Here is a 14239-nt window from a genome sequence, read left to right as displayed (position 1 = left end):
ACTGAACAGAAGCAATACATATTCTCTACACTCCTTATGTCAGCGTTATGTCAGTGTTATGTCAGCGTTATGTCAGCGTTATGGCAGTGTTATGGCAGTGTTATATCAGTGTTATGTCAGTGTTATGTCAGTGTTAAGCCAGTGTTATGTCAGTGTTATGTCAGTGTTAAGCCAGTGTTATGTCAGTGTTATATCAGTGTTATATCAGTGTTATGTCAGTGTTATATCAGTGTTATATCAGTGTTAAATCAGTGTTATGTCAGTGTTAAGCCAGTGTTATGTCAGTGTTATATCAGTGTTAAGCCAGTGTTATGTCAGTGTTATATCAGTGTTATGTCAGTGTTAAGCCAGTGTTATGTCAGTGTTATATCAGTGTTAAGCCAGTGTTATGTCAGTGTTATATCAGTGTTATGTCAGTGTTAAGCCAGTGTTAAGCCAGTGTTATGTCAGTGTTATGTCAGTGTTATATCAGTGTTATGTCAGTGTTATGTCAGTGTTAAGCCAGTGTTATGTCAGTGTTATGTCAGTGTTATATCAGTGTTAAGCCAGTGTTATGTCAGTGTTATATCAGTGTTAAGCCAGTGTTATGTCAGTGTTATATCAGTGTTAAGCCAGTGTTATATCAGTGTTAAGCCAGTGTTATGTCAGTGTTATATCAGTGTTATATCAGTGTTAAGCCAGTGTTATGTCAGTGTTATGTCAGTGTTATATCAGTGTTATGTCAGTGTTATGCCAGTGTTAAGCCAGTGTTATGTCAGTGTTAAGCCAGTGTTATATCAGTGTTAAGCCAGTGTTATATCAGTGTTATGTCAGTGTTATGTCAGTGTTATATCAGTGTTATGTCAGTGTTAAGCCAGTGTTATGTCAGTGTAATTCAGTGTGTGCCAAATGTAACATGTAAATATGATCCTATCCCGCACGTGTTTCAAACAGGAGATTGACGTATATGTGTGTCATGTTTGTCTCTTAATCTCCAGAAAGGTGCCATGCTGTTGGGGGTCCGTGGATGAGCCCCCCTTTCAGGAAGCATGGCGTCGCCAGGAGACAGAGATGCACTGGTGGAGAGGGGATACATCCCCCTGGACATTGACAATGTCCACATGCTTCTGCAGGGTCAGTGACTCTCTGTGTGCCTTCCTCTTTCTCTCTTTCTCCCTGATTCTCTTTCTCTCTTCCCCCCTGATTCTCTTTCTCTCTTCCCCCCTGATCCTCTTTCTCTCTTTCTCCCTGATTCTCTTTCTCTCTTTCTCCCTGATTCTCTTTCTCTCTTCCCCCCTGATTCTCTTTCTCTCTTCCTCCCTGATCCTCTTTCTCTCTTTCTCCCTGATTCTCTTTCTCTCTTCCCCCCTGATTCTCTTTCTCTCTTCCCCCCTGATTCTCTTTCTCTCTTCCCCCCTGATTCTCTTTCTCTCTTCCCCCCTGATTATCTTTCTCTCTTTCTCCCTGATTCTCTTTCTCTCTTCCCCCCTGATCCTCTTTCTCTCTTTCTCCCTGATTCTCTTTCTCTCTTTCTCCCTGATCCTCTTTCTCTCTTCCTTCCTGATTCTCTGTCCCTCTTTTTGCCTTTCTACTCTACTCCCCCTTGACTCTGTTCCTTTTGTTGTTTAAACAATAAAGTTGATGCAGTGTTGGAAAGCAGCTCTGTGGACATATTGCACATGAGGAGAAAACAATCTAGTTATTCATGTCTTAATATTTGAGCTAATGTGTTTTAGTTTCTGAGGCAACCTAATATTCATCATAATAATAAGGATTTTCTCACACCCAGGGGAAATTTCACAATCGTATTAACTTCTCTCACTCCAACCTGTGCCTGTTCGGTCCTGTTTTGGCTCAAAGTAGTCACTTTGGGATGTGTTGTGTTTACTGTTGAAATGTAAACCCAATGAGATATGAGTCATATGTCAAACAGTCCTCCAAAGGGGATGGAATTCAGTAGTGGGTCGGGAAATGTCATGTTGCATGCCTATGAAGCCATTGTCTCCAAGGCATTTCACAGTTTTACATACAATAGCAGAGACTATTCACTTTGTGGTTTGAATTACTATATTTGACCTGTGATTTGTTCCCTCATCTTTTCCTGTAAGGGTTTTTCTCTATTTGGTTGCTAGTAGAGAACATTTGTTGATTAGCTATCAGTTTTCATTGGCAGAGGAGAGGGTAATCGAGAGGTTGATTTGGTCTCCTCTGTTGACCTTGGGCATGGCACAGAGGCTTCTCGTCTTGTATGTTGGCACTGTATACAGGTATTCTTCCTAGGGGGATAAATATGACACTGCCTCTCTGACTATCTGCCTTGTCCCTGTCCTCATGCCCCTTTTCTCTCTCTCTCTCTCTCTCTCTCTCTCTCTCTCTCTCTCTCTCTCTCTCTCTCTCTGTCTCTCTCTCTCTCTCTCTCTCTGTCTGTCTGTCTGTCTGTCTGTCTGTCTGTCTGTCTGTCTGTCTGTCTGTTTGTTTGTCTGTCTGTTTCTCTGTCTGTTTCTCTGTCTGTCTGTCCTGTCTGTCTGTCTGTTTCTCTGTCTGTCTGCCCTGTCTGTCTGTCTGTTTCTCTGTCGGTCGGTCGGTCGGTCTGTCTGTCTGTTTCTCTGTCTGTTTCTCTGTCTGTCTGTCTGTCTGTCTGCCTGTCTGTCTGTCTGTCTGTCTGTCTGTCTGTCTGTCTGTCTGTCTGTCTGTCTGTCTGTCTGTCTGTCTGTCTGTCTGTCTGTCTGTCGGTCTGTCGGTCTGTCGGTCTGTCCTGTATAGAGAGACCATCAGCAGTACTATTTCAGACCCACGACTGTTCCTCTGTTAACCTTATTTAGAAACAACTGTTTCTGGATCTATTTTTCACAACTATGCAATTACCAGATGATGCAATGTACTGTGAGGGGTGATGTATGCTTATTGCCCCACTGACAAGGCAGCTTGTAAAATAATGGTCTGAACGTCTGTTTTTCTTTGCATATTTGGAGTCGTAGCGATACAAGAATGCAGGCTAAATATAGTTCACATGTTCACAACTCACTGATATTCTCACACATTTCTCGTTAGGCCGTGGTCAATTCCTAGACCTAGATTAGCAAGAACAGGATTACACAGGACATTTCCTAGAAAGTAATAGAAATCCAAGCTGGGAAAAATATGCGGACTATAATGTTTTCCATTTCCCCTCCCCGTGGAACTTTGAGGGACAAGGAGAGTCCTGATGGATGAACACTATTTACATACGGCTGCAGTGTGATGGGATCTTACTCTTAAATCTCTTCACGTTTTGTTATACATACATGTACTGTATGTACAGTGGCAGTAGAATGGGAAGCACTCCCCCTCCTTAGAATGTGAGCGACTAGTTGAGTTAGAAGAGGTTCTCCACTGTTTGCTTAGCTCTCCCACTCTCAGACTGTAGGCAACAACAGCTTTCATCACAGACTGTCCCATGTCCAGGGATATCTAGAGATACACATAATGGACGTTGTATCATCAGATAGATAAAATCATTAATGATCTAAAGCAGGTAATGCAGCACCCCTCTTTGATGGACTCTTCTCTTTTGTGATGGCACTTGGAGGACGACTTGAGAAGCGGGTTTTGTTTGGGCAGGCGGGACCAAATCCATCACGCCTTAACTTTTTGGATGGGTGGAGCTGAGGTGATACCATTCACCTGTCTCCCCAGGAGGCGCAGCACAGCAGGCTGGCAGGGTGATTGGTGGTTATACAGAATCCACTCACCAACGAACTTCGCATTCCATTGATACATTTCCCATTGGATCCCATAGCTGCTTGTCGTTGCTCTTGTAGAATACCTCACATCTCAGACAAAGGATGGTATCTTGTGTATGCAAACCATGCTTATACAGCAGCAGAAAGAAGAGGTTTAGTTTCTTTGTTCAATTTTCAATTTTTTTCTTGTCTGATGCAGCACTGATGTTCACATCATGAGTGAGTACATTGACATTAGTTTGTATGGCTGTTACATTTCTGAAATCTGTGATTTCTGGGGGTTGAACTTTTCTCGAGCAAAGAGCAAATAATGTATTGGAAAACAGAATATATTAGTCTACTTGTTACAACTGTCATACTTCAACATAATGCTTTGTCAGCTGTTCATTTGACCAAATACCTGACCTTGTCAGATGAGACTGGTTCTCAGGCCAGATCAGGTCTCTTTCTCACTTTGTTGTGATTGTGTGTCAAATATCAATTCCTTTATGACCGCCCAATTACAGTTTAAAATGAAATTTTCTTCATACACTACCATGCAAAAGTTTGGGGTGACTTAGAAATGTCCTTGTTTTGAAAGAAAAGCACATTTTTTAATGGAATATCTACATAGCTGTACAGTGGCCCATTATCAGCAACCATCACTCCTGTGTTCCAATGGCGCGTTGTGTTAGCTAATCCAAGTTTATCATTTTAAAAGGCTAATTGATCATTAGAAAACCCTTTTGCAATTATGTTAGCACAGCTGAAAACGATGTTCTGATCAAAGAATCAATAAAACTGGCCATCTTTAGACTAGTTGAGTATCTGGAGCATCAGCATTTGTGGGTTCAATTACAGGCTCAAAATGGCCAGAAACAAAGAAATGTCTTCTGAAACTCGGCAGTCTATTCTTGTTCTGAGAAATGAAGGCTATTCCATGTGAGAAATTGCCAAGAAATTGAAGATCTTGTACAACGCTGTGTACTACTCCCTTCACAGAACAGCACAAACTGGCTCTAACCAGAATTTAAAGAGGAGTGGGAGGCCACGGGGCGCAACTGAACAAGAGGACAAGTACATTAGAGTGTCTAGTTTGAGAAACAGATGCCTCACAAGTCCTCAACTGGCAGCTTCAATAAATAGTACCCGCAAAACACCAGTCTCAACGTCAACAGTGAAGACTCTGGGATGCTGGCCTTCTAGGCAGAGTTGAAAAGTTTGTTGAATGCTCATATGGAAGGCATCCACCTATATTTGCAACTGTTAGAATATGTTTGAAAATTTAAAATCGACCATGTCTATTTTTCTAATAATAATATATTTATTTGTTATAGTGCTTTTTATACAGAATATAAAGTCGCTTTAAAAACACAAAAATTAATTCAGGGTGCTGGCAATTGATGGGAGATGGTCTTCCACAGCAGGTAGCCTAGCAGTTAATAACTTTGGGCCAGTAACCGAAAGGTCGCTGGTTCGAATCCCTGAGCCAACTTGGTGGGGGGAAAAAATCTGCCGATGTTCCCTTGGGCAAGGCATTTAACCCTAATTTCTCGTGTAAGTCACTCTGAATAATAGCATCTGCTAAGTAACTAAAATGTCAAATGTAAATGATGATCAAGTCAAATCAAACTTTATTTGTCACATGCGCCGAATACAACAAGTGTAGACTTTACCATGAAATGCTTATTTACAAGCCCTTAACCAACAGTACAGTTCAAGAAGAAGAAAATATCTACCAAGTAGGCTAAAATAAAAAGTTATAATAAAAAGTAACACAATAAGAATAACAAGGCTATATACAGGGGGCACCGGTACCGAGTCAGTGTGCAGGGGTACAGGCTAGTTGAGATAATCTGTACATGTAGGTGGGGGCGAAGTGACTATGCATAGGTAACAAACAAACAGCTAGTAGCAGCAGTGTACGGGGAGTGAGGGTGTGTTAATGTAAATTGTCCGGTGGTGATTTTTATCAATTGTTCAGTGGTCTAATGGCTTGGGGGTAGAAGCTGTTGAGGAGCCTTTTGTTCCTAGACTTGGCACTCTGGTACCGCTTGCCGTGCGGTAGCAGAGAAAACAGTCTATAACTTGGGTGACTGGAGTCTCTGACAATTTTCTGGGCTTTCCTCTGACACTGCCTATTATTTAGGTCCTGGATTGCAGGAAGCTTGGCCTCAGTGATGTACTGGGCTGTTCGCACTACCCTCTGTAGCGCCAGGCGGTGATGCAACCGGTCTGCTCTCGATGGTGCAGCTGTAGAACCTTTTGAGGATCTGGGGGCCCATGCCAAATCTTGTCAGTCTCCTGAGGGGAAAAAGGTTTTGTCGTGCCCTCTTCACGACTGGCTTGGTATGTTTGGACCATGATAGTTCGTTGGTGATGTGGACACTAAGGAACTTGAAACTCTTGACCCGCTCCACTACAGCCTCGTCAATGTTAATGGGGACCTGTTCGGCCCGCCTTTTCCTGTAGTCCACGATCAGCTCCTTCGTCTTGCTCACATTGAGGGAGAGGTTGTTGTCCTGGCACCACTCCAGTTCTCTGACCTCCTCCCTATAGGCCGTCTCATCGTTGTCTGTGATCAGGCCTACCACTGTTGTGTCATCAGCAAACTTAATGATGGTGTTGGAGTCGTGTTTGGCCACCGAGTCGTGGGTGAACAGGGAATACAGGAGGGGACTAAGTACACACCCCTAAGGGGCCCCAGTGTTAAGGGTTAGCGCGGCGGACATGTTGTTGCCTACTCTTACCACCTGGGGGAGGCCCCTCAGGATGTCGAGGATCCAGTTGCAGAGGGAGGTGTTTAGTCCCAGAGTCCTTAGCTTAGTGATGAGCTTCGTGGGCACTATGGTATTGAACGCTGAGCTGTAGTCAATGAACAGCATTCTCATATAGGTGTTGCTTTTGTCGAGGTGAGAAAGGACGGTGTGGAGTGCGATTGCATCATCTGTGGATCTGTTGGGGAGGCATGTGAATTGGAGTGGGTCTAGGGTGTCCGGGAGGATGCTGTTGATGTGTGCCATGACTAGCCTTTCAAAGCACTTTATGGCTACCGAAATGAGTGCCACAAGGCGGTAATCATTTAGGCAGGTTCCCTTCGCTTCCTTGGGCACAGGGACTATGGTGGTCTGATTGGAACATGTAGGTATCACAGACTCAGTCAGCGAGAGGATGAAAATGTCAGTGAAGACACTTGACAGTTGGTCCACGCATGCTTTGAGTACACGTCCTGGTAATCCGTCTGGCCCAGCGGCTTTGTGAATGTTGACCTGTTTAAAGGTTTTGTTCACATCGGCTACCGAGAGCGTTATCACACAGTCATCCAGAACAGCTGGTGCTCTCGTGCATGCTTCAGTATCGCTTGCCTCGAAGCGAGCATAAAAGGCATTTAGCTCGTCTGGTAGGCTCGCGTCACTGGGCAGCTCGCGTCCGGGTTTCCCTTTGTAGTCCATAATTGTTTTCAATTAGCCCTGCCACATCTGACGAGCGTCAGAGCCGGTGTAGTAGGATTCAATCTTAATCCTGTATTGACGCTTTGCTTGTTTGATGGTTCGTCTGAGGGCATAGCCGGATTTCTTACAAGCATCTGGATTAGTCTCCCGCTCCTTGAAAGCGGCAGGTCTAGCCTTTAGCTCGATGCGGATGTTGCAATTCAGAAAATGAATAGTTTGAGTGGAAGTGACTTCGATGGTATGGCCAGGGAGGGAGAAACATCAGTCAGACAGGCAGGCCCGGAGCTTTTCATCAGGGACCTGTCTATGAAGTTCACGGCTAGGCTTACTCCTCCTCTGTAGGTAGGCTGGAAAATCCACCACTGAATGTGTAGCACCCACCTGGGTGCTGCTTTGGCAGCTATAAGCACCTGAGAGACCACCACACCTCGGCAGTAATCAGTAACAGTCTCCTACGAGGCAAGCCTCTGTCATTCCCTCACACCACAGTCCACATCCTTCCAGAAACAGGAATAGACCTGAGTCACACACTTGGAGCAGGTCCTTATAATTAACATTAGACACCGACTGGAGCCAAGACTGGCCTTCTGTAAAACAGCTTAATGGGTCTATCAGTCTCTGTCCTTTTATCACAGAGCTCAGTAGAAAAGACTGGGATGACTTGGATAGGGGCTTACCATGGAGTAAGTTAGTGCTGCACAATAGTACAGGGGCTAGAAAGAGCAAGTATCAGATGAACACATCACCATTCTGATATCAAGGGCCTACTTTGAGGACAGTTGAAGGTATAGAAGATCTGTCACAGAGGAAGTGGAATATACTATGTTTGAGGTGTTTGTGAGAAGCTTGGGGATAGTTGGCTAATGTTGGGATGCTTCACTCAGTCATGGACCTGATGGACTTTGTAGAGATATATAATGGTGAGTGGGCCTCTGCCAGTAAAGCTGGAAGTCTATATTTTTAACTTTATTTAACTAGGCAAGTCAGTTAAGAACAAATTCTTATTTTCAAAGACGGCCTAGGAACAGTGGGTTAAGTGCCTTGTTCAGGGGCAGAACAGCAGATTGTTTACCTTGTCAGCTTGGGGATTTGATCTTGCAACCATTTGGGTTACTAGTCCGACGCTCTAATCACTAGGCTACCTGGCCGATATAACTGTAAATGGGTAAGAGGGAAGTTATTGGATGTGTTCAGCAGCATGTTAGACATGTGACCATGATTGTGGCGTATTTAAAAAACTAGGAACCCTGGCAGCACCTTGAGCCTTACTGAAGGCTTGTATATTAAAGCAAACGTATTGCTGCTATATTTCAGGATTTGTATGCATCACATATCTACTCTTGGGTGTTTATTTATGTAAAATATGATACAATATTGTCATATTTCTTTTGCCTCTCCCTTTCATAGTGGAGCAAGAGCAAATTCAGAAGAGAACCTTCACCAACTGGATCAATGCTCAGCTCTCAAAGGTAACACTGTCTGCAATACTGTATGTCTTCCACTAGCACGCCTCACTCACACTCACTCACTCATTCTCACTCACTCACTCACTCACTCACTCACTCACTCACTCACTCACTCACTCACTCACTCACTCACTCACTCACTCACTCACTCACTCACTCACTCACTCACTCACTCACTCACTCATACTCACTCACTCACTCATTCTCACTCACTCACTCACTCACTCACTCACTCACTCACTCACTCACTCACTCACTCACTCACTCACTCACTCACTCACTCCCTCACTCATTCTCACTCACTCACTCACTCACTCACTCACTCACTCACTCACTCACTCACTCACTCACTCACTCACTCACTCACTCACTCACTCACTCATCCACCTGGAGAGAAGGGTTGTGTTGATCTCCTGCTCATGGTAGAGGTCAGTTGTGCATGCGTCAGGGGAGGGGCAGGGTGGAATCATGTAAATATAGCCCCTTGGAGCGTGGTTTAGAGAGCACACACAGACAGACAGCAACAGAAGTCCCCCCCAGCCCTCCCACCCCATGGAGTCTGGCCAGCACTCAAAATCAAATCAAATGTATTTATATAGCCCTTCGTACATCAGCTGATATCTCAAAGTGCTGTACAGAAACCCAGCCTAAAACCCCAAACAGCAAGCAATGCAGGTGTTGAAGCACGTTGGCTAGGAAAAACTCAGTAGAAAGGCCAAAACCTAGGAAGAAACCTAGAGAGGAACCAGGCTATGAGGGGTGGGTCCTCTTCTGGCTGTGCTGGGTGGAGATTATAACAGAACATGGTCAAGATGTTCAAATGTTCATAAATGACCAGCATGGTCAAATAATAGGTCTGGGACAGGTAGCACTCCGGTGAACAGGTCAGGATTCTATAGTCGCAGGCAGAACAGTTGAAACTGGAGCAGCAGCACGGCCAGGTGGACTGGGGACAGCAAGGAGTCATCATGCCAGGTAGTCCTGAGGCAAGGTCCTAGGGCTCAGGTCCTCCGAGAGAGAGAAAGAAAGAGAGAATACTTAAATTCACACAGGACACCGGATAAGACAGGAGAAGTACTCCAGATATAACAAACTGACCCTAGCCTCCCGACACATAAACTACTGCAGTATAAATACTGGAGGCTGAGGAGGGGTCAGGAGACACTGTGGCCCCATCCGATAATACCCCCGGACAGGGCCAAACAGGAAGGATATAACCCCACCCACTTTGCCAAAGCACAGCCCCCACACCACTAGAGGGATATCTTCAACCACCAACTTACCATCCTGAGACAAGGCCGCGTATAGCCCACAAAGATCTCCGCCACGGCACAACCCAAGGGGGGGGCGCCAACCCAGACAGGAAGATCACATCAGTGACTCAACCCACTCCAGTGACGCACCCCTCCTAGGGACGGCATGAAAGAGCACCAGTAAGCCCGTGCCCCTGTAATAAGGTTAGAGGTAGGGAATCCCAGTGGAAAGAGGGGAACTGGCCAGGCAGAGACAGCAAGGGCAGTTCGTTGCTCCAGAGCCTTTCCGTTCACCTTCACACTCCTGGGCCAGACTACACTCAATCATATGACCCACTGAAGAGATGAGTCTTCAGTAAAGACTTAAAGGTTGAGACCGAGTTTGCGTCTCTCACATGGGTAGGCAGACCATTCCATAAAAATGGAGCTCTATAGGAGAAAGCTCTGCCTCCAGCTGTTTGCTTAGAAATTCTAGGGACAATTAGGAGGCCTGCGTCTTGTGACCGTAGCGTACGTGTAGGTATGTACAGCAGGACCAAATCAGAGAGATAGGTAGGAGCAAGCCCATGTAATGCTTTGTAGGTTAGCAGTAAAACCTTGAAATCAGCCCTTACTTTGACAGGAAGCCAGTGTAGGGAGGCTAGCACTGGAGTGATATGCTACATTTTTTTGGTTCTAGTCAGGATTCTAGCAGCCGTATTTAGCACTAACTGAAGTTTATTTAGTGCTTTATCTGGGTATCCGGAAAGTAGAGCATTGCAGTAGTCTAACCTAGAAGTAACAAAAGCATGGATAAATTTTTCTGCATCATTTTTGGACAGAAAGTTTCAGATTTTTGCAATGTTACGGAGATGGAAAAAAGCTGTCCTTGAAACAGTCTTGATATGTTCGTCAAAAGAGAGATCAGGGTCCAGAGTAACGCCGAGGTCCTTCACAGTTTTATTTGAGACGACTGTACAACCATTAAGATTAATTATCAGATTCAACAGAAGATCTCTTTGTTTCTTGGGACCTATAACAAACACTGGGCTGAGTCAGAGTTGTGGAGCCTAAGCTGTGGGTTGACATGGACCCACATACCGCTGTGGGTTGACATGGACCCACATACCGCTGTGGGTTGACATGGACCCACATACCGCTGTGGGTTGACATGGACCCACATACCGCTGTGGGTTGACATGGACCCACATACCGCTGTGGGTTGACATGGACCCACATACCGCTGTGGGTTGACATGGATCCACATACCGCTGTGGGTTGACATGGACCCACATACCGCTGTGGGTTGTTTAGTATTAGTCACTATGCCTTATGAAAGAGACTAACAGCAGCTGTTCTGTGGTCTTGTCTCAGAGGATTCCCCCGTGCATGGTGTTGGACCTGTTCAATGATTTCCGGGACGGGTCCAAGCTGCTGGACCTGCTGGAGGTGATGAGTGGCCAGCGGATGGTAAGTCTCTATCTCTGTCACAGATTAACTCTTAACACACTCTACCGTAGATACATTACAAGTTCATCTCAAGTGAACTCTTAGAAGGCTAGTCCTAAATAGACAAGGAGCACCTGCTGTAGTGTCTCCCCCTCTTTTTCTGGGACTGTATTTCTCCTTTTCTCTTAACCCTGTACATCAGCATCAACCCTTTCCTCACAATAACTTATTTTCTATTTTCCTAGGTATCTATGGCCCTCTGTCATCTCTTGTGCCCTTTGCCTTTATCTATGGTTCTGATGTCTGTTGTTGTCTATTGTAGAGTCGGGAGAGAGGCAGAGGCATCTTTCAGCACAGGAGCAACATTGAAACAGCCCTGTCCTTCTTGAAGAAGAAATCGGTAAGAGTCCGTTTTCGTGCTTTGGTTCCAAGCTCATGTGAGTTGCAAAGCCATGTGTGTTTAACTGCTGATAATGTTAAGCTGTCCTCCTCACACAGATCAAACTGGTCAACATTAACATTCCCGACATCATCGACGGCAAACCATCCATCATCCTAGGCTTGATCTGGACAATCATTATGCAGTATCATGTGAGTCTCAGTCAGAATCAGCTGTAATCACTCTTAGGTACTTGCTTTTATGAGAAAATGTATGCGGGAGCTACATGTCCACGGTAATACATTGTAGTTTTTGTCTATTGTTCCTGGCTGGGCTACTTTACTAAACTTCTCTCCCTGCAGATTGAGGAGCTGGCCAGCAGCCTGTCGTTCAGCTCCCGTCAGTCCTCTCTGGAGTCACTGGCCAGCCTGGACTCTCGCTCCACCCTGTCGGCCCGCTCTACTAGCAATAGCCCCGTGCCCCCCAGGGGCTCCCCCCTACACCAGAGTTTCCGCGTCTCTGCCAAGAAAGCTCTGCTGCTCTGGGTCAGGGAACAGTGCCACAAGTGAGCCCCCTTCCCTGTTTAGGCCCTCGGCCCTCAGGCCCTCACCCTCCCGTTTAAGCCCTCACACCTCTCATATTCACTGTCCAAATGAATATGAATGTTATTGTTTTGGTTCCTGATGAGACCTAATGCCTCTACACAATATCGCACACATTGACATCCACTGGTGAAAGGGTGTTTTGTCTGTTGCCATTATTGCCATTATAATATAATGTGGCTCCCTCCATAGGGCTGGCTGTACTCTGAATGTGAAGGACTTCAAGGCCAGTTGGCGGAGCGGTGTGCTCTTCTTGTCCATCCTGTATGCCCTGAGACCTGACCTGGTGGACCTGTCCAAGGCCAGAACCAGAACTAACCGGCAGAACCTGGAGGAGGCCTTCCGCACTGCCGAGCGCGAGCTGCGCATCCCCAGACTACTGGAGCCCGATGGTGTGTGGGTGGTGTTCACATAACCTGGGGGGAGGGGTGACATCTGATGTCTAGCTCAGTTCCCTGGTTAAATCAGATATGTACTCTGTTGTTGTGCTTTTTAAGCCTCATTTACACTACCTTGCTAACATGTGAGTTTCATGTATCAAGGTTTGTCAAGTCTACACATTGTATTGAAATGTGTCTCTTATATGTCCACTGTGTCCACATTGTGACCAGATTAGCTGGTGCCTCCCTGTATGCACCAGGTATAAGCAGGGCTTTGGAAAGCCACTTTATACTGTTTGTCTCCGCTGCTTTGGCGAAGTGTGAATTTCTCAAGGAACTTTTCTTGGTGTAGATGTCGATGTGAGAGACCCAGATGAGAAGTCCATCATGACCTACGTGTCCCAGTTCCTCCAGTACTCCAGAGACATGCCTGTGACAGAGGATGACATGCAGGTTTGTACCACACTGTCATCTACTCACTCTCTTTTAATGGCCTTTTATTTGAAATGATTTTTGGTCACACTGCTCCTAGCTAATCAAATCAAATGTATTTATAAAGCCCTTTTTACATCAGCAGATGTCACAAAGTACAGAAACACAGCCTAAAACCCCAAACAGCAAGAAATGCAGATGTAGAAGCACATCCTATCTTCTCCACTTTTGTTTTGGCTTTCCTCAGGTTCACTGTGTACTGTGGCTCCTTGATGTGACTCTTCAGCATAATCTAAATTCTTCTCACTTGAATTCTGTTTCTTCTACCTCACCTTTTCTATTCTTCACTCTCTGTTGTATCTATTCAGATGTACTATATGACTCCTCCTAAAAGCCTCTCTCCTGTCAACCTGCCCACTCACTTCACTCCTGCCATCGCTGCCTCCCCTCTGCGCCAGGTAGCCTATCCCTCACTTTGCCTACAGCACTGTTTATTTCACCTCTCAGACTTTGAGAAACATGCTACATCATGTGAGACATCTGAAATTAATTCCCAATCAGCACCTCCCCCACTGCTACGGAGTTCTACTTTGGTTTGAAGTTTAAAAATGACTTAAAAAACAGTTTTCTCAGTAACTAGTATGTTTTGAAACAGAAGTACTCTTGTACTACATTTTTGTGATGTCAGCAGCCTCAGGTTTGTAGTACCCCAGGGACAACTGTACACCTATACTTTACCACCAACAACGGATACCCTATACATTACTCAATATAAAATATCAATCAAACACAATGCTGTCGACAATGGCAACATACCTGCAGTACAAACAAACACATGACACCTATTCCAGGCATACCAACAGAGCTGTATAGAATACTGTCTTCCTTTTGAAAACAATTTAATCACTCAAAGCCAAGATTACCTCTAAATGTCAGAGTGATTAAAGTCAGAGGGAAAATTAGGTTGTTTTACAACCAGTTCACCCTGTTTTCCCTGTTCAGTTGCTGCCAGCCCTGAGCTACAGGAGGGTGTGTTGCTGTTCCCCACCTTAAAAATCAGAGTGGCAGTAATTATTTCCACTGAGACCAGGGTATCTCATTTCATGTCTCAGGGGACTCATGCCAGATCAGGCCCACTGTTCAGCTCATGTTTCCTGCTGTGTTTCA

General features: G+C 45.2%; 1 protein-coding gene across 14 annotated transcripts in view; it reads left to right on the top strand.

Annotated features, from left to right (window-relative positions):
- syne2b (spectrin repeat containing, nuclear envelope 2b) overlaps nucleotides 1-14239 on the top strand; it is a 132258-nt gene that overhangs the window by 4779 nt on the left and 113240 nt on the right. For 11 of the 14 annotated variants that reach the window (XM_031828908.1, XM_031828913.1, XM_031828917.1 and 8 more), the window contains exons 2-10: nucleotides 978-1113; nucleotides 8540-8601; nucleotides 11205-11300; nucleotides 11602-11679; nucleotides 11778-11870; nucleotides 12021-12223; nucleotides 12453-12652; nucleotides 12993-13093; nucleotides 13441-13530. In XM_031828908.1, coding sequence (XP_031684768.1) covers nucleotides 1029-1113; nucleotides 8540-8601; nucleotides 11205-11300; nucleotides 11602-11679; nucleotides 11778-11870; nucleotides 12021-12223; nucleotides 12453-12652; nucleotides 12993-13093; nucleotides 13441-13530 — 1008 coding nt within the window. In that variant the 5' untranslated portion in view covers nucleotides 978-1028. Of the gene's footprint in view, nucleotides 1-977; nucleotides 1114-3754; nucleotides 3921-8539; nucleotides 8602-11204; nucleotides 11301-11601; nucleotides 11680-11777; nucleotides 11871-12020; nucleotides 12224-12452; nucleotides 12653-12992; nucleotides 13094-13440; nucleotides 13531-14239 lie in introns of those variants that run through there. The other 3 variants (XM_031828914.1, XM_031828911.1, XM_031828909.1) reach the window with 2 other exon arrangements.

Source organism: Oncorhynchus kisutch, linkage group LG7 (assembly GCF_002021735.2).
Source record: "Oncorhynchus kisutch isolate 150728-3 linkage group LG7, Okis_V2, whole genome shotgun sequence".
NCBI classification, from domain to species: Eukaryota; Metazoa; Chordata; class Actinopteri; order Salmoniformes; family Salmonidae; genus Oncorhynchus; species Oncorhynchus kisutch.
This window is presented reverse-complemented; position numbering and strand designations above follow the sequence as displayed.